Genomic DNA, 19,724 nt, shown 5'->3' on the forward strand with positions numbered 1-19,724 from the left:
TCTTTCAACGATAGACTTGTATCGGTTTTTATCACTGATAATATAAATGATAGACTTTCATCAGTTTCTATCATTAATAGACATTAATAGACTTCTATTAATTTCTATCAACAGACATTAATAGACTTCTATTAATTTCTATCACTGATAAACTTCAGTGATATACTTGTAATTTTTATTGTTGATAGACGCTGATAAACTTCTACCAATGTCTATCAATGATAGACTTATATTAATTTTATACTGATAGACACTGACCTATCTGTGATAAACATGGATAACAATATCTATCACAATTATAATTAAATTTTACTATTTAGATAGATATTTTTCTTTATTTTTTTATTTTTAAAAATCCCCCTTCTAAAATGTTTATTATTTTCTTAAACTTGAAAAAAATAATCATAGTTATTATTATGTTACTTTTCCAGCCTTCAAAGTTTAAAGGCATACACTTTGAATGGATCATATATCCTCGCAGAGTGATCATATATGCTCACATTTAAGCGTTAGAGAGCATCTAGAGCACCAACTTAAACTTTAAGTTGATGTAATGAATTATTCCATTCTATGTTTGGAACACCAAATATAATAATGATATTTACAACTATTTATAACCTACAATTAAGGATAGTCACTATGCAAAACTCTATTTGCTATAATATTTTACTATTTACTATTGTATTTTACTACATTGTTAACTATTTACTACCCAAACAAACATTATTTATTTGCATCCAATCACAGATTATTATAACTTGTACTAAAATAATTTTACCCAAAAACAAACTATTATAACTCATGGATCATTACAACCAACTAACTATAATAACCAACCCCCGACATAGCAAAGGTTTTGGAACAAAATAAAATCATCCCATCAAGATTTAAGACAAATACCAAAGGAAAATCCTGCAGACTCCAAAAATTTTGCCCATCATCACGCATCTTTAACAGAAATGGAGAGTAACAACAGTTGATAAAAATAATTGCAAATAAAATAGTCAAACATAACAATCTTTTCTAGAAACAAAAAACTTCCCATGGGAAATTAGAACCTCACACCTGCGGATATATGAGCGCTTCTTAAATATTGACGAACAATACGACACGAGTGCGATCTACAGCTTGTCCTCAAACTCGGACAATGGAGTCATCTGTTCCTTCAATCCCTTCCTCTTGCGGATATCTGCAACTAGCTGCGCAGCCTGGGTACCAGATTCCAATGGATCTGACGACATCATGTCCCAATGGTCAAACATACACTGTGGGAATGCCTGCCCAGAAGTTGCTGCTCTCAATGTGCTCGAGAACCCAAAGGACTCGATGACAGGGAGATACGCCTTGATGTTGTAGAGTGGGGTACCGGGCCTCTGCATTTCCTCAAAGACGTGCCCACGCTTCTGGTTAAGAACACTGTAGATACCACCAAGAGCTTGCTCGGGAGCCTGAATCTCCACTAGGTACACAGGCTCGAGAAGTCTTGGTTTGGCAGTCAGCTGAGAAGCATAGATCACCCTCCTAGCCGTCGGAATGACTTGACCACCTCCTCTGTGGATGGCATCAGCATGAAGCACCACATCACAAACTTCAAAGCAGATGCCTCTCATGTTTTCTTCGGCCAATGCACCTTCTTTCGACGCCCATTGGAAACCAGCGACAACAGAATCCTTGATTTCATTCAGGTACTGAACTCCCTTACACATATCAACCACCATATTAGGGCCGGTAGTCTCAGGACCAAAGCACCAAATCTTTTTGGCAAGATCTTTGTCCCATCCGAACTCCTCCGACAAGATTTTAGACCTAACTTTAGGATCATCTCGTGGTCCAATGCGACCATCATCAATAGCCTCTGCCAGTCCATCCTCCATGGGTCGTGCTTCCATGTACAGACGATTGTGTTTGTTGGGGGATTTACTCATCACTGTGCGGCATGACCTCTCAAGGACAGTTTCACGGAAGGAGACAACAGGGTCAGATTTTATAATCTCAGCTCCACCCATGAAATCCTCTTGCAAATCCTTCAGACAGATCTCAAGATGTAGTTCTCCAGCACCAGCAACAATGTGCTCACCAGACTCCTCCATGGTACACACAACCATAGGATCTGACTTCGCCAGACGTTTAAGGCCTTCCACAAGCTTGGGAAGATCAGATGCCACCTTGCACTGAACTGCCACACGCACCACAGGAGATACAGAAAATTTCATGGCTCGAATTGGATGGGCATCAACTTCCTTCTCGTTTGTTAGAGTAGCATTCTTCGTGATAAATTGATCCAACCCGACCATGGCAACAGTGTTACCACAAGGCACATCCTCCACTGTTTCTTGCTTCTTTCCCATCCAAATGACAGTTCTCTGGACACTCTTCACATACAAGTCTTTCTTCTCTCCAGGAACATAGTTTGGGCCCATGATTCTAACTTTCAAACCAGTTGAAACTTTCCCAGAGAAGACACGTCCAAAGGCAAAGAACCTCCCCTTGTCAGATGCAGGAATCATCTTCGATACATAAAGCATAAGAGGTCCTTCAGGGTCACAATTTCTAATGGCACTTGCGTAAGCATCATCTAGTGGACCCTCGTACAAATTCTCAACACGGTATTTTTGAGCCTTGGCGGGAGATGGAAGATGAAAGATCATCATTTCCAAAAGAGCAGAACTTGCTGGGAGCCATGTTTGCATGACCCGCTTCATCAACGCTTTGCCCATCAGATCCTTCTCATCAGACTTCATGACAACACCAAGCTTCTGCAACATGGGCCATAGCTTATCCTTCTGATCGTTCATGCAAGTTGCAATGATCTGCTTGATAGGTTCGTAGCAGAACTGGACAAACCCACGCTTGCATGTTGCAGAGCCAGTGTTCTTGCTGGTCCACTTCTTGGTTGCAGGATCAAAGAAGTTCTCACCCCAAAGTCTCTCCATCATCTTCGCCTCATCTACTCCAAACTTGGAGGCGTACATCTTGGCAAAGTTAGTCAGGGTAAATGCCCAACCGTGCAAACCAGCAGAGAAAGCAACTGTTCCTTTCTCCGGGTACACTTGAACATCACCAAGAAGTGGATCCTCATATGTGGCCATAATCACATTGGCATTCTCTATGACCCTCTGGAATGTTTGATAAGCCTCTTCTCCATCCACTTGAAGTTCAAGGAAGCACCTATCCATCTTGTTAACAGTCAACACAGGTCTAATCCTCTCTCCCAAAGCTTGACGGAGCACGGTCTCTGTTTGGACACAAACACCTTCAATGCAATCCACAACAACAAGGGCACCATCAGTAATACGCAAAGCAGCTGTAACCTCAGATGAGAAGTCAACGTGCCCAGGTGAATCAATAAGATTGATGAGATACTCATTTCCCTGTCTCTCTCCCTTGTAACTTTTCAAGGATTCATCAGACATCTCATAGTAGAGGGAGATTCCAGTAGATTTAATGGTGATACCACGCTCTGCCTCATCTTGGCGAGTGTCTGTCATTCGTACATCACCAGCAACTTCTTGTGCAATGATACCCGCAGCAGCCACAAGAGAGTCTGTAAGTGTCGACTTCCCTGAAATGAAAAACAAGAAATAAATAAATATGGAGATAAATAAGCTGTAAAGAAGGTATGTAATAATAATTAATAATTAGTTTTAAAACTTTCCTTTTCCCACAATTACGCATTCTTTCAATCAATGGTAATAAATATAGGAATATGCAAAATTCTTTTAAGAATAAAAGAACAGAAGACAAGTCCATTCATCTAAATGTATTGGTTCCATTAGGTTTTTATGCTCCACAAGCATCTTTCAACAAACAAAATTTTGTGCGTAGTTGGACTTCAAAAGTTGATGTGCAGCTTTATACTAGAAATCCAGCAGAAAGATTGTTTTATTGCCATCTCAATATATGTGAAATCCCTCCAAAAAAACATGCTAACCCCCACTTACCAAATATATAACAAATTAAAGTAAATGAAAGCTAACCATGTCAATCTTCAAGAATAGCCGGTCATCATAAGTAAACTTAAAACTAATTAGCTTACCGTGATCGACGTGAGCAATAACAGACATATTACGAATGTTATGCTTAAAGTCCATGATCCGACGAAGCTCCTCTGCTGTAAACTTCACCTGCAACACACAATTTCAAAAATATAAAGTTGTTCAATTATGAAAGTAAAAAAAGCACTGAACACATCAAATCGTGATGACAAGAGCATACGAACCATCTTGACAAGTCTTCAAAAAACCTGACAATATCCGAGGAATAAGAGGACTATAAACTGCAGAAAAACAAAACTCAACTGTTAAAACGATCAAATAACATCATCTGGAAAAAAAATCACAACTTTAACATTGAAGAATATACAATCATTAAAAACGAAAGAAAATCTTAACATAGCCTACTCTCATCGGCTTAGACCACGTTGATTCAACGAATTCATTGATTAACACAGTAATTTAAACTTGTAAAATAACTTTAATAATCCATCGAATACTAGCGATTAGGACATGGATCTTGTAAGCATTCATCGAATACAAACGAGTGAGCAAACAGATCTGGTAAAGCGCAAATACAAATAATCGCGAATGAACCTGAACAGGATACGATTGAGAGACAACAACGTATGAAATTAGTTAAGAGTTAGATCAGAAGAAAGAACCTGAGGAGCGATGAAGGGAGAGGAAAGGAAGGCACTCCCCTTGAGCCTGCAGAGAAGATTAGAGGAGCACAGAGCAGCGAAACAACGTGCGGAAGAGGAGGAATGAGAGAAGGTGGTAAGTGATAAAACGCTTAATATGCGGTATCAAGAGAATGAGGCGATTGCGCTACTAGGGTTTATGTTTGGGCTGGGCCAAGTCAACGATTTTGCCGACATAAATTGTAAAATTAGCCTCTTTTAAATTTGCCTCGTTTTGTAATACCAGCCTCTTCGAACGAGGATGGACTCTTTTCCAAAAACATTTTGTGTAAATTACAAAAACCACCTAAAATAGGGTGGTAATTTGTAATTATATCTTCAAACATTCAATTGTAACCATTAAACTTTAAATTTATATAAGTGTTAAAAATAAACACTCAAACTTATATAATTGTAGAGATTCTAACCATTGTATAAGTTCGAGAGCTCAATTTTATTATTTAGGGGTCAAATTTCACAATTATTACAAGTTTGAGGGTCTAATTCTAATATTTATAGAAGTTTGAGAGTCTAGTTTTTTTACAATTGAAAGTTTGAACATATAATTGTAACTACTACTATACTTAAAGGATATTTTTTGCAATTTACCTTATTTTACTTTGGCTAAATTATCCAAAATGTTCCAAAGTTTTTATTATACTAGTGTTTTCTAATTTTTCCTTCAAATATTTTTAGAGTATAAAAAATTGATGTGATTGTTGACTTGTAAATCTAGTGACAAGCATGATTTTAGAAATGATTGACAAATTATCTACCATCACAGACTATTAAAGTGAATATAGTTCAACTGACATAAAATATATACTTTCCTAAGTTAGAATGTTGAGATCCTCTATTCCCATATTAAAATGAATAAAAATTATCTAAATTTGCAGGGGGGAAATCTCTATCAATGGAAAGAAAAACCTATTAACACGTTCTCCAGATAATTTTGTTTAATTTTAAATTAATTAAAAGTAGATTCAATGTTTCGATTGCATAAATAATTTAGAAAAACAATTGAATCATAATTTCAATTTCTACATTTCACTAAAATGGTTGGAATCATTGAATTTGTATGGATTTTGTTAGAGTGAATATAGCCTCCAATAAGCGGTCATTCAATGCTTTCTCTCGAAAAGTATACCTATCTGGAGACTTTACAACTTGTTTCCAATGTTACTTTGTCTCGAAGACTTTGCAACTTATTCTCAAATGCAAACTTGTCTCGAGTGGATTTTCAGCTTGTTCTCAAAGCTATAGTTATTAGGCTTGGAAGTTGTTTGATTTTCAAAACTTCAAGAGATTTATGTCATTTGGATATTCATAACTTTAATCTTCGAGACTTTAGCGGTTCAAAGCTTCAATCTTCAGTGCTTCAAATATTCAAAGCTTCTACATCAGGAACTCGAAGCTTTCGAACTAGGCCTATATTTATGAGGTAGTTGCAAATATAGTAAGGCCCAAAGTATTTTGTAGATATAGCACAATGCAAAAAAAATTTGCATATATTGTAAATTTTAGATTTTGTTTTTGAAGTCTATTAGTGGTAGACAATATCTCTAGTAAGATCTATTAGTGATAGACCTTATTATTGATAGAAGTCTACAAACGATAGGGTATATCACTAATAGATTTTGTTATATTTGCAATTTCTTAAAATATTGTTGTACACTTAAACCCCATTTAGTAACCATTTTGTTTTTTGTTTTTGAAAATTAAGCTTATTTCTTTCCTATTTCTTACAATAATTTGCATCATTTTTAAGTACAGTAGTTGAATTCTTATCCAAAAACAAATACAAAAACAAAATTTTAAAAGCTACATTTTTTAGTTTTCAAAATTTGGCTTGATTTTTTTACCATTGGTAAAAAGTGAACAACAAAGAAATAAATTTGAAGGTAGAAGTAATGTTTATAGGCTTAACTTTCAAAAACAAAAACAAGAAACCAAATAGTTATCAAATGTGACTTTAATTACTATATCTATAAGTTCTATACTACCAACTATCCTATATTTACCGGATTTCCATGGGCCTTACATGAGCTTGAACCCAACACATTTGGGATTGACCTGACTCTAATATCTTATTTGGCTCAAAATTCCACAATGGACTTAATTAGGTTGGACTTTGGACCCGAAAAAAGAAAAGAAAAGAAAAACTTTCATTGTGGTGGCATGACAATTTGTGATTAGTCAAAATTTCTCATTCAACAATGATATACATAACTTTGGCATATTTAAATCTTTAAATACAAAAATTAATGCAAATTAGAGAAAATTATATCAAATAAATAGATAATAGCAAATTTTCAATAATATGAACATTTTTCTCGAGTCCTACTTTCTTACTACCTTGGTGAGAATTTTTGGAGAAAAATCAAATTTTTAATGATTTTGAATTAGATAGGTGAAAGTAATTCTAAATCATAGGCAATGACTTAGAGTTGATAGCACCCAAATTTTAAGAGTATAAATTGATTTTTTTCAAGGAAAAAAATATCAAATCAAAATTTAAATAGAAAATACGATCGCATCAAACCAAAAATTTATTGGATAATAAATTGAATATATATTCTTAAAAATGTCATAACTTCTAGTTTTTTACACATTTTCTTATTGTGTTTTCTATCCTATTTGAATTTGAGTTGAGTTAGATAAAACTAATTCTATGAAATTTCTATCTTGTTTGAAAATGCAGGATTCTTTGTCTGAGGTTCTCTGTCTAGACGAATTCTTTATGTTTAGTTAGAATAACTTTCCTTTTTGGAACTATGATATGTCCAAGGTCAAATATTGAAAGAATTTCAGAGGTTTTCCTTGACTTTATCCTTAGACCACGGATTCAAAATGTCTGGAAAAACTCTCTTACAATTTTGCGAGACAGAGACGAAAGTCGACCATAGTGATCCGGGAGTTCCGTGTGGAAGGGCTCTCGTTCAACGGATCAAAGGTTTGTTAGGGCGTGCCCAAAAGGCAACAACAACTGTGTGGTTCCACATCGCTAGCTATTTCGTTGGAAAGCTCCTACTGAGATGAGAAACTCATCGATAAAGCTGCTAGTACCAGGACGCTTGCATCACCACTACAGAAACAAAATTTCCTTAGTTTTTTTTTTCTTTTATGTGAAACAAAGCCAAGACTTTTGCGCACGAGCAAAACGGGAGCAACCTAAACCGTGAAAACATTGTAGGAGAGTAATACAAGAAATACAAAAACAAAAACAACAATTGGGCCCGAGAATGCAATTGCATTATAAGGTCGCAATTGAACAGATTGACTTTGTTCGGATCCTCATTTTCTTCCAAAAAAAGGGAAGGAGAAGTATCTTCTTCGGTGGATCCCTCTTGTTCATATCTTTGGGTTATCCCTGGCCCTATTCAATTTGTAATCTTGAATGAGCATCAAGACAGATACCAACTTCTACAGTACGGGCAAGCTGACGACAATCTCTTTTGCTGACCCATATTTTAAAAAATTTACCATATCTAATTTAATTGAATGACTGAAAGAAGAAGATGAAATAAGATTCGAGTTTATGGAAATCTTTCAAGAGGGAGATCCGTAGTGAAAACGGAGAAGTTGTGGAAGTAAATTGTGAGAATCTCTTTCTTTTTTTATAACTATTGTTGATATCCTAAATACCGAGTGTATATATATATATATAATCAACTATGGTTAAGGAAAAAACAACAATAGACAACTAAAAGCTCTGTTAAAATTGTCATCTCGAGTAGAGTTTGTGTGGTTGGATGTTCAATGTCTTCCCTTCTACAACAACTATTGTCAGTGAAGAGTAAAATAGACGAGAGGAAGACAACTATAGGTAACTTAAAACTCAGTTAAAATTGCCAACTCGAGCATAGTTTGTATGGTTGGACCCTTACACTACATATGTTGGAATTCTCACCAATCTATTCTCTTAAAACTAAACTAAAGAACGGATTCAAACTTAAAAATCCAACATTTTGTGTAATACATACAAGTCCTATGGGAAATGATGCCATCTAAGGTACAATGACTAATCCTTGGACAAACTCCACAAGGAATAGAAGCCATGGCCCCTGTTTTGGGCTCCCCTTTGACATCTTTAGCATAACATTTATAACAAATCTTCCTAACAGGAATAAAATCAAACTCCCTTGAACCGGTTCTCTTTACTTCCATGACTTCATTGTCCAACACCAAAGCATTTACAATCTCTTCAATTTGCTCTCTAGACAAGTCAACTTTTGATGTTCCACTCTTTTTGAAAGATCTACAGTCCCTTCAATTGTAGACACTTTCAACTTCTGTATCATTCTAGCACAAAACCCTTTAAGTGTATTGATGTATTCTTGGTCTAGCTTCCCATCACTATACCAATTACCGCCGGTCAGTTCTTTCGATGGTTCAAAATCTTTTGACAGGTAGAATTTCTTCCCTTTGTTTTGATAGTGCTCAACTAGTTTAATCAGGCCTCTAGCTTGAAGGGACTTGAGTAATTTTCTTACCACACCATCAGCATATTTTGTTTCTTTTCTAATGTCTCCAATCCAAATTCCCATATTTTGTTTGCTGCAAATCAGATCATGGAGCACTTTTTCATGCTCAATGAGAGCTCCTCCAAAGCCATGAGCTGAGTCTAGTCTTTTTCTCTTGAGTGATGAAGGCCCTTGTGGTTTGCTCATTCCTAGAACATTACACGATATGTGCATAATACAATTATTGAACATACGACATTTAAAAAGAAAAAAACAAAAAAGAGGAAAGAAGAGTAAAATCCTCAATGTTGCAATGTAATCCTTGACATCACCATTCAAGTAAAAATCTGTTAAAATTTTGGATGGAAATTGAGACTCGAAACCAGTGTGATGACATTAAGGTCCCAATTTTCATTTTCGTTTTGGGTCATAGCATATCTTTATAGATTCCCATTTTCAATAAGATTTTAATCGGATTCTACTCGAACGATAGTTTTGAAATGTTTATGAAATGTTAAAGGTAATAGTGTAACTCTGGAAAGAAAAGTATATTTTTAAAAGAACAAATGGCATAGTTTAAGAGGTGTTTTTTTTTTCCTGTCTTTAGCCATAAATTATGTTGAAATGTGAATATATTTTTGTGAGCAAATGTTGAAATGTGATTAAGGAAATTGAAAATGTTGCTGAAATGAGAGAGCATCTATTCCTCGAAAGAAAAGGCATGAAATGACAAATAACATAGCAGCAGTTCTTCCCAACAATTCATAAGGAAAAGAGAATGATGCTGTTTCGAAAACTATAAAACTTGAGGGAAAACCTAGCAGAAGTAAAACCAATGATTGATGATATGGGTGACTATGAACAATAATCCCCCAAAATTTCATGAAAATCCCACGTTGAGTTTGGTATGAAGTACATATCAATGAACCATTGCAAAATTTCTTCTTTCAAGTACACCTAAAACTGAGAGATAGATAAAGCATATGCAAAATTTGATAAGCAAAACTGGCAGACTCATAACATGACCATGAAGAAAGTAATTGCTCTGTACACTATCAGGGAAATCAACAACAATATAAAATTCCACCCTTGAAGAAAAATGGGGGAAAACCAACAATCTGTGTGTGTGTATATTGCAAAGTAGTCAGTATGCAAGCAAGTCCATAAAGGAATTAAGCAAAATACCTGAAGATTCGCGACTTCAAATCAAATATTAGCACTAGAAGGTCTTAGAGAAAATAATTGCAGAGTGAAACAAACAACGACAAAGGAGAGCAACGTTGAACGCCTTAAAAGGCTAGGGAGATTTATGCATATATATGTTAAAAAAAAAAAAAAGAGAGAGAGAGAGAAAAAAAAAGGCTTAATAGTTAAATTAAGGAAAAGAAAAGAGGAAGTAGGGTTATAAATGAGGGTTTACGGAACCTCGGTTTGCGTACAAGAAAGATTTTTTTTTTTTTTTTTTTCTTTCTTCCTCCTTCCAGCCCTCACGATCCCCTTCACAATGCTTTTCCGTTGCCGCCTCCTCACGTCTCAGCCTAGCGCGCCTCACCTTCGTCCGTCATCCGCCGCTCGACCGTAGGTCTCGGTCGTCCAGCCACACAAGGTTCCGGTCATTTCAGCCGCATGAAGTTTCGTCCGCTTCCAGCCGCGCCGAGTTTCTTCGATTTTTTTCCTTCCGTTTCCGTTTTGCGTCCACCAGTCGCTGACTGTTTCGGTTCTGCCAAGAACATGGTTTGGAGATTTAAGTTTTTTGGTTTTTAGTTAATGGGTTCTGAATGGCTACTGATTTTTTGGTCTGATTTAAATTAATTCAAGGTGCGTTGTTGCTCAATTAAGGATTTCAAGACATTTGATCAATATTGTCCAACAACACCAAGGTTCGTTTGGGCGCCTTTTGGTAAGTTATATTGGTTGTTTTGATTGGTTTATTCTAGGGCAATTCGAGCATCTGACTCGAGTCAAAAAGGGATTTGGTTTATAATTGGAGTTTGGTTGCTAACTGTTTGACATAATTTCGAGGTAAGTGGTTTATTGCCGGTATTGCCCTAAGATCTTGATTTATAATTGGAGTTTGGTGGCTAACTGTTTGACATAATTTTGAGGTAAGTGGTTTACTGTCGCTATTGCCCTAAGATCTTGATAAGCCAAAAATTCTTGTGTCACTGTATGTATGAGTAAAATGTGCTAAAGTTTGATGTATGGGTAACTATGATAAAGTTTGATGGTGATTCATGGCCTTGATTGCATGCTTATGTCTGTTTGAGATTTTTAATGACGGTTAGTGCCATGATTCATGGCCTTGATTGCATGCTTATGTCCATTGAGATTTTAGTGACTGTTAAGGTTGCCATTGGGCTATGCACATTGCATGTTGTGAGCCTTCGGACTCACACCCTATTCTTATGTACGGTGTCCTTTTTGGGATCACCACTTATGTTTATGCCTGTGACCTCCGGTGTCACTACTTATGAAAGCGTGCCTTGGGTTCACCTCTTATGCCTATGCCTATGCCTATGCCTATGATGCCATCAGATCACTGAGTGAGCCTAGTAGTGGGCCGCTTACTGAGTATACTTTTATACTCACCCTTTTCTTTTCCTATTTTTCAGGTAAGGATAATGATAAACCGGTGCATGGCAAGAGAGATCCGTGACCTGGCCATTAGGACGACTTACTGCTTCCGCATCTAGTGTCATGTTTTGGAGTCTGGTTTAGGAGTTAGGCGTTTTAAACTCTCGTGCAATATTCATTAATTTTATAATTTGACTATTTAATTGTTTTTCATTTTAAAGTTGGGTTTAGGGGCACCTTGAACAGTAAATTTTTATTTTATTTTATTTTTGTTTTAGTTTATTTATTATTATTTATTTATGTTTTCACACCTTTGCTCATTTGAGCACTATTAAATAAAATTTCGGCTCTTTTATTTATTTTTTTAGGAAAAAGAAATATACGGCTAAGCCTATACATGCATGAAGTAGCGTCCTAGGAATAAGTAGGAAAGTAGGGTCGTTACAAACAACCAAGAGGAAAACGACCGTGAGGGACGATGGGGAGAGAGAGCGTTACGGTGGATAGATGGGATGGCGAGCGGCGGCGACAGTGGTTTTGATCGAAAATTGGAGAGGGAGCAGGGTTTCGTTTCGATTTCTCTGAAGTCTTGAGACGTAGAAGGCCAGAATGAGTAGAATGAGTGATATCTGATGCCTAGCTGGAAGCCTTCAATGAGAACAGTAAAAAAACAATAATTGACTATTTGGGATGTTGAGATGATATAGGATGTCTGGTGATATCTACGTTTGGGGTGCACAATTGTGTTGTTTAAGTTCATATGTCTAGTGTGGAGAATTGTTATGTATGAGTTCATATGTCTGTGTTTGGTATGTAGAGTTCATATGTGAGTGTTATCTTGTTCATTTTTTGTACTATAAAATAATTTGTCTGTATGAACACTATTTTTTTAATCTTATAGTTCAATTATTGTATCAATTCAGTTTCTTATATTCAATTATTGTCTTTTAAATAATTCTCTATTATTGTTGTTTAAAAACATATCAGTCAAAATTTAAGATTAATCGTAAATAGTCAACGAAATACCAACATTTAAAAATACAAAATTTAATTATAAGTCAAGGATAGATGTACCAACATTTTTTTCTAAAACCTTTTTCCACTTTTTAAAACTACATATATATCATTTTCAATCATGACTTGATTTTGAAAAGAGTCTTAAAAAATAAGACAAATAAAATAAAAAATAAAAAATGAAAATAAGCTAGTGAAAGTAGTATTTAAAAATTTAATTTTTAAAAATCATTGAGAACTAAAAGATTATGAACAGTCAGTTAAATATTTTAGTGAGACATTTTAAAAAAAATGTTTTGTTTCTATTTGATTTTAGGGATTTCGTTGAGGCTTTTCTCATATATATTCACTAGTGAGTTTTTTATCGAAGTTTTATAATAGGCTTTTGAATACTAATGGGTTTTCTATCGAGGTTTTATAATGGGTTTTTGGATAGTAGATTTTGAATATTGGTGTTGTATATGAAAGTTCTTTTTTTTTTTTTTTGTTGAGAAATTGTGTATAAAGATTTAATCCAAAATATTGTGATTTTTTTAATAGGCATTATACATATACAAAATTGATATACTAAGTAAACAAAAACGAAAAATTGAATGACATAATTTATAGATAATAAATTATTAATATACTCTATCACATGACACTGGAGGAAAAAAACGATGTATGTAAATTGAAGGTAAAAAATAAGTGTATGGAACTAGATTGAAATACCATGGTTTCTTAATAAAATGGATATAATGGAAAAAAATTACACCTGAAGTATAATGAAATAAACTCAAGAAAGAAGTAAAGAAATAAAAATGTAAGTGGACCATAGGAAGAGAGGAGAGAGTGATGATCGGGTATAGAATAGAGGAGACATAGGAAGTGGGGGTGGAGAAGCTGAGAGAGTTGTTAAATGAGAGTTATTGTGCATATGTTGAAAGAACTAAAAAGGGTAGATGGTATATCAATAAGCCAAACAGTGATATAGGGGCTATATGATCTCCCACATAATATATTCGGCCCCCAAATAGGCCCGACCCTATCTGATATATCTATTTATCAATACGGTCAAAAATCAATCTACTTCCCATACTCTATGGTAAGTTTATCAAGGGAACCTGGTTTTTCTACATCACAGTGCTGGGATTGTGGAGACATGGAAGCACAATGGATATATATATATATATAATTAATGAGTTCATTATATATATGTGTGAAGCTGATGGAAAAAAAAAAAAAAAAGAAAGAAGAAAGAAGTGAACCGCGGTTTTTTCTTTACATGTTTTTCCTTGTTGAACCTTTTGGGCTTAAGCCAAACTATGGGTCTAAATTAATTAGGTATCACATATATTTATGAATTTTTTTACTTAAAAAGCCTAACAAATAAACACATATTATATTAATATCTTGACCATTTCATTTTTTTATAAAAAAAGAAAAAAAAATTATTGATTTCCTTATTTTCATTAATATCAATAACTATTTACAATTTAACTTTCACCTACGTTTTTTATATATATATATATATTCCATGCGGGTCTCAATATTAGGTCTCGGTGAAAATATTTTTATTTCAATTTAATGTATTTTTTTATTCACATTCTTGCATAATCTAAGGTAACAAAGAATATATCCATAGAATTTAATTTATTTTATTTTTCATTCACATTTTTTTCTTTTTGCCTAATTCAAGGTAACAAAAGAATATCTTCATAGTCATCAAAATCGTGATTTTGTAGAAATTATTTTCTTAAATAAAACTACATTAAATTGATCAATTATCTTCTTAATTTCCTTCTTTCTTTACTTCATTTTTTCAGAAATAATGGAATTAAATGAACTTTACCTTCAATCCTAAATATTTATAACTATTACTAAAAATTAAATTTATATCTATATTTAATTTTATTGCCATGTTAAAGAAGGCAAATTCTTTAGATAAAAATTAATACATAAGATTATTAAAATATATGATAATTAAAGAATGATAAACTTGATAATTAATAATAATAAACTTTCCATAATCATCCTACTTCTAATGATTTCATAGGATAATGATGAGAAAGAAGACGAGGATCATTGAGAAGAGAGAAAAAAATGGTTTATTTTATTTTATTATTATTATTTTAAAACCAACACCATCTATTAATATTTAATGACTTTCATTAGTAAAGAGACTAAAATAAAACGTTTTCTAAATGTCAGGATTTTATAATTGTATTCATGTTTATATTTTTTATGTTTTAAATTAGAGCTGCAAATTTATGTACAGAGCGTGTTCTTAATTTTAACTAGTATAACATAAAAAGTTCATAACACACACCCAAACGTATTAGAAAAAACCTATAAAAAATTTAAATGATCTAATACAAATCAATCTCAATGTAAAATTAATGAGAATAATATAAGTATTTGTATCCGTCAAGTGTTAAAATTTGATTTGCAATTATATTTCTACATAAATGTCATTATAAAAACTATTAGAGTACACATTTTAAATTTTAAATTCAAAATCAAAAGTTAAAATATAAATTTATACTATTGACTTAGATTATAGGTTTGAATCTTCTCTATCCCACTTATTGTCAAATAAAATTTAAAATTTAAAATTTAAAATTTAAAATTTAAAATTTAAAATTAAAATGATATATACATACACATACACATTTGTTTTATTGTCCTACAATTGATATGCATGCATCTCAAATAGTTTAGATCTCTGACCCAGACAGCCGACGCTTGGAGGCATTGGAAACGGAAACCTGACCGAGCCTGTCTGCTTTGGCCGATACAAGTCGTTCTTTTGGAGGAATATAATGTCGTAGCCATTCCCCAGTGTATACCTGAATGCACCAAGAATAAGGTTAACTGAACTCATCGCTACTTGTTAGCATCATATAAAGTTTCGTGCTTTCTGCAAAAGGAAAACAAACCCATCTTCTAGTATGAGAAGATAAAAGAAGAGAACTAACCTGTTGAGGTCGAATTATCTTAGTGTCGGGATCGTCGAGGGATTCTCGCCAATGTGCTAAGTATCCAGCCATTCGAGGGATTGCAAACAGCACGGTGAAAAACTCAGGTGGAAATCCCATAGCCCTATCAAACACATAATTAGTTATTTGACTGCCATCTCTTCATTACAAAACTAAAATATCCACCTTCCTACCTATATATTAATCCAGAGTAAAAGTCAACATTTGGGTATAATTTCCTCTTGACAAAATACTCATCAGAAAGAGCAGCCTTCTCCAGAGCAACGGCCACCTATATGGCATAGTAATCATTGTTAAACAAAATTTTCAAAGAGAACTTGTAGTTCGCTCTTAGAGAGATCAGATTGCATATTAATATGGGATGAGTATTAAGACAAATACCTCAATTAAAGGATCCCGACCAACAATAGAAAATACTTCTTCGGCAAGTTTTCTAATAACCTTAGCTCTAGGATCATAGTTCTTGTACACTCGATGGCCAAAACCTGACATCTTCCTCTTCCTGAATAATCAAGTAATGTTAGTAATCTACTAGCATTCCTTAAAAGTTTATTGGTACAAAATGTCTACCTGTTTCGACAAAAAGAGATCTACCAAGTTATTGGCACAAAGTGGCAATTACCTGTTTTTAACACCCTCGATGAATCCTGGAATGTTATCAACAGTTCCAATCTCACTTAACATTTTAAGGACAGCCTACAATCATCAGGAAAACAAAAGAAACACACCAAAACAAACACGAATATCAAAAAAGAGTCAAGACTGAAACCCATAACCAAATCATTTGAAAGCAAGCTTATTCCAATTGCCGATAAAAAAAATATTTTTATGCATACCTCATTGGCCCCACCATGAAGAGGGCCATACAATGCTCCGACAGCTCCAGAAAGAGCAGTAAACACATCAACACCACTGAAAAGCCAAAAAGAGAAGGAATCAGGAGAGTATAAGAGATGTGCAAATAAATCAGGTCGTTAGCATAAAGCTGCTTACCTTGATGCTAAATGACGAGCAGCAGATGTAGAGCAGTTCATTTCATGCTCTGCATGGAGGATGAATAAAATGTCGAGGACTCGAGCAAGCCGAGGATTGGGTTTATAAGACCTATTACCACTGCATGGAATAAAAGTTTTGTTCAGGCCCAAAGCCTTTGTTATTCTACTTCCCAAATTCAGCTCATATTTTCTCTTCAAATGCTATTCACCTCATACGAGTATCCAATTTAGCAAAGGTAAAGAAGATGCATTTCTATTAGGAAATATAGCTTGTCCTCATATATTACTGAAAAAAAATACCCAGGCAACTTACAATGAATCAAGCATGTACAAGAAATTCTCCGAATAAGAAAGGTTGTTGGAAGGGAGAACAGGAGGTCTTCCAGCCAATCTAAGATAAGCTGCTGCTGCAATGGTGGGAGCCTATAAATTCAGAGAAAATACCATCAAATTAGTTGGTAGTTTCATCCATCTAGAAGGAAATAGATGGAAGTCTCAAACTACAACAAATGTTCAATACAAGATTAAATTGGCAAGCAAACCTAAAAAAGTAACACGGCCATAACAAAAAAACAACAATAAAATTATCTTAGCTGATAAAATATTCATAGAAACCATACCTTTCCTATAATACGTGCAATTTGTTTGTCTCTCACTTGCTTAGACTTGTAAAGATCTTGTCCCTAAAGCAAAACAATGATTCAATACTAAATATAACAATTCTTTCACATTGATCACAAAGCCTTAAAAGATAAATGCAAGTAGGAACAATTACATAGAATAAGATTGCAATGAAGATTTCATCAAGAGCTGTACAATTATTAGGTTAGTTTATCTTGATTTTTTAATCAGCTTTCTTAGGCTTTTATATGGTATTTTCCAGCTTTCTTTTAATGCCACAGAAAACAAAAATTAGGTTGTAAATGGGAGTTTTAACTGATAAACGTGTGAATTTTACTTCCACTGCATACTAGTACTAGCAAGTTTGTGTTCAGAAAGTGAGTAGGAAATAAAACAAAGAAAATACGCAGTTTTAAATATTAATTGAATACAGAAAGTAAAAAATAGAACTTCCTCTGCGGTATGCCCTAAAAACCTTTTCTTGAACAGCCACAGCATAAAAAATAATCAGTTCAAGCAGGTATAAAGAGGCACTTGACTTTAAAGCCGGGTTGAAACTCAGCTTCTAGAGGAAGGGGAAGGACGGACCCAAGTACTCAAGAAACTTCCCCTGAAGTGAGATAATTGCTCCCTTGGTTTGTCTTTTGACTAAAAACCTATATTAAAAATTTAGAATTCCAAACTTTTCTCTCTAAACCCCCCTTCAAAACTTTTTCAACAAAAGATGTATCCATAAGAAGTTACTTATGAAAATTTCTGGCTCCACTAAGAAATCAACTTACTCTAAGGGCAGGATTGGCATCTGGATGAAAGACAGATAGAGCACTCATTGCACTAACAAGCACACCCATTGGATGTGCATCATGAGGCATTGCTTGAATAATATCCTATTGAAATAGAGAGAGAATCAACACTATCAATAAGAAGTCCTTCAGACTTATTGAAATTTATATAAAGAAATATATGTAGGAAAAATCAATAGATAAATGCAATCTCACCAAAAGTCCCTGCGGTACAGCCGAATGCTGAGAAATAGCAAATTCCCAGTCTGCCAATTGACTCTGAGAAGGCAAATTCCCATACACTGGAACAAATCACACATTACATCAATGAGTTTAGACCAAAAAATTGTTAGTTAAAGTGACGGCTACTCAAACGAATACTTACTCAAGAGGTATGCAACTTCCACATAGGTACTACTCTCAGCCAACTCCTCAATTGGGTAACCTCTGTACCTAAGAATTCCCTCATCACCATCAATATAACTGATCGATGACCGAACTGGAGCAGTGTTGAGATAGCCTGGATCGTAAAGCTTAAGACCCTTGTCATTTGCTCCTGTACTTATCTACAAATACAAATAGTACCAGCAAATATATTAGACGACCCTAAAGTTACAACAAACGAACAAACGGATTCTAATAAGGGAAAAGATTCAACAGATCCATTAATTGGTGTACCTTCTTCAAGTCAGTGGCCTTTATGGTGCCTTCTTCAGATATCTGGACCTGGTACCTCTTACCAGTTCTCTCATCTACAATCGTCAACGTACCCTTCAATCTTTCAGGCGGCGCAACCATGGTCCGAGCTGACACGCAATTAGCCTCCAGGGACGAAGCCATCACCGGCGGTTCCAAAGTCGCAGCGCTCAGATGCGCTGCCAGAACGGCCAAGCGACTACGAGCAACGTTCGATGGCGACGATTCCATGACGGTGGGCATCTGTTTTCCTTTCCGATCGACGGAATTGAGATCGGAGAAAACAACCAAACAATTTCTTGAATTTCCCCTCTTATAAATTCCTTGATACAGTTTGTCTCTTCTTCCTCGTCTTATTCACGGAAAATAGCTCGCATTTAAAAGATGTGAGAATTGATAAAATAAAAGCATTTTAGGAAAAGGATTACCGGCTTAAAATTACGAGGATAATCAAATTATCCAATCCAATATATATCAATGAGAGGTGATAAAACGCTTAATATGCGGTATCAAGAGAATGAGGCGATTGCGTACTAGAGTTTATGTTTGGGCTGGGCCAAGTCAACGATTTTGCCGACATAAATTGTAAAATTAGCCTCGTTTTGTAATCGAATACCATCCTCTTCGAACGAGGATGAACTTTTTTCCAAAAACATTTTGTATAAATTACAAAAATCACCGCAGGTAATTTGCAATTATATCTTCAAACATTCGACGGTAACAATTAAACTTCAAATTTATACAAGTGTTAAAAATGGACACTCAAACTTACATAATTGTAGAAATTCTAACCATTGTATAAGTTCGAGAGCTCAATTTTTATTATTTAAGATTCCAATTCTAATCTTTGTAGAAGTTTGAGAGTCTAATTTTTTTATAATTGAATATACTTGTAACTACTATCGTACTTAAAAGATAATTTTTGC

The 19,724-nt window shown here is 34.5% G+C and overlaps 2 protein-coding genes, 1 long non-coding RNA gene and 1 pseudogene across 4 annotated transcripts; 1 reads left to right on the forward strand and 3 right to left on the reverse strand.

The window, feature by feature from the left end:
- Positions 1-917: 917 nt before the first annotated feature.
- Positions 918-4,873, reverse strand: LOC120087818 (elongation factor 2-like). The gene is made up of 4 exons (XM_039044729.2): positions 4,658-4,873; positions 4,220-4,276; positions 4,037-4,124; positions 918-3,562 (listed from the first exon to the last, which is right to left on the reverse strand). The coding sequence occupies exons 2-4, from the start codon at positions 4,220-4,222 to the stop codon at positions 1,122-1,124; spliced, it is 2,532 nt and encodes an 843-aa protein (XP_038900657.2). The 5' UTR covers positions 4,223-4,276; positions 4,658-4,873; the 3' UTR covers positions 918-1,121.
- Positions 4,874-8,496: 3,623 nt separating this feature from the next.
- LOC120087725 (uncharacterized) lies at positions 8,497-10,462 on the reverse strand (annotated as a pseudogene). Its single transcript, XR_016523877.1, has 2 exons — positions 10,324-10,462; positions 8,497-9,347 (listed from the first exon to the last, which is right to left on the reverse strand). The product of XR_016523877.1 is annotated as an uncharacterized LOC120087725 (transcript).
- Positions 10,463-10,537: 75 nt separating this feature from the next.
- Positions 10,538-12,071, forward strand: LOC120087726 (uncharacterized). Its single transcript, XR_016523878.1, has 3 exons — positions 10,538-10,872; positions 10,957-11,038; positions 11,751-12,071. It is a non-coding gene; the product is annotated as an uncharacterized LOC120087726 (long non-coding RNA).
- Positions 12,072-15,231: 3,160 nt separating this feature from the next.
- LOC120087617 (citrate synthase, glyoxysomal) lies at positions 15,232-19,370 on the reverse strand. Its single transcript, XM_039044448.2, has 13 exons — positions 18,781-19,370; positions 18,488-18,668; positions 18,319-18,404; positions 18,103-18,207; positions 17,320-17,382; positions 17,013-17,122; positions 16,698-16,817; positions 16,541-16,616; positions 16,327-16,400; positions 16,086-16,206; positions 15,878-15,975; positions 15,684-15,807; positions 15,232-15,554 (listed from the first exon to the last, which is right to left on the reverse strand). The coding sequence occupies exons 1-13, from the start codon at positions 19,039-19,041 to the stop codon at positions 15,423-15,425; spliced, it is 1,551 nt and encodes a 516-aa protein (XP_038900376.2). The 5' UTR covers positions 19,042-19,370; the 3' UTR covers positions 15,232-15,422.
- Positions 19,371-19,724: the final 354 nt, after the last annotated feature.

Source organism: Benincasa hispida, chromosome 10, assembly GCF_027475165.1.
Source record: "Benincasa hispida cultivar pf3 chromosome 10, pf3_genome.v1.1, whole genome shotgun sequence".
Classification (NCBI taxonomy): domain Eukaryota; kingdom Viridiplantae; phylum Streptophyta; class Magnoliopsida; order Cucurbitales; family Cucurbitaceae; genus Benincasa; species Benincasa hispida.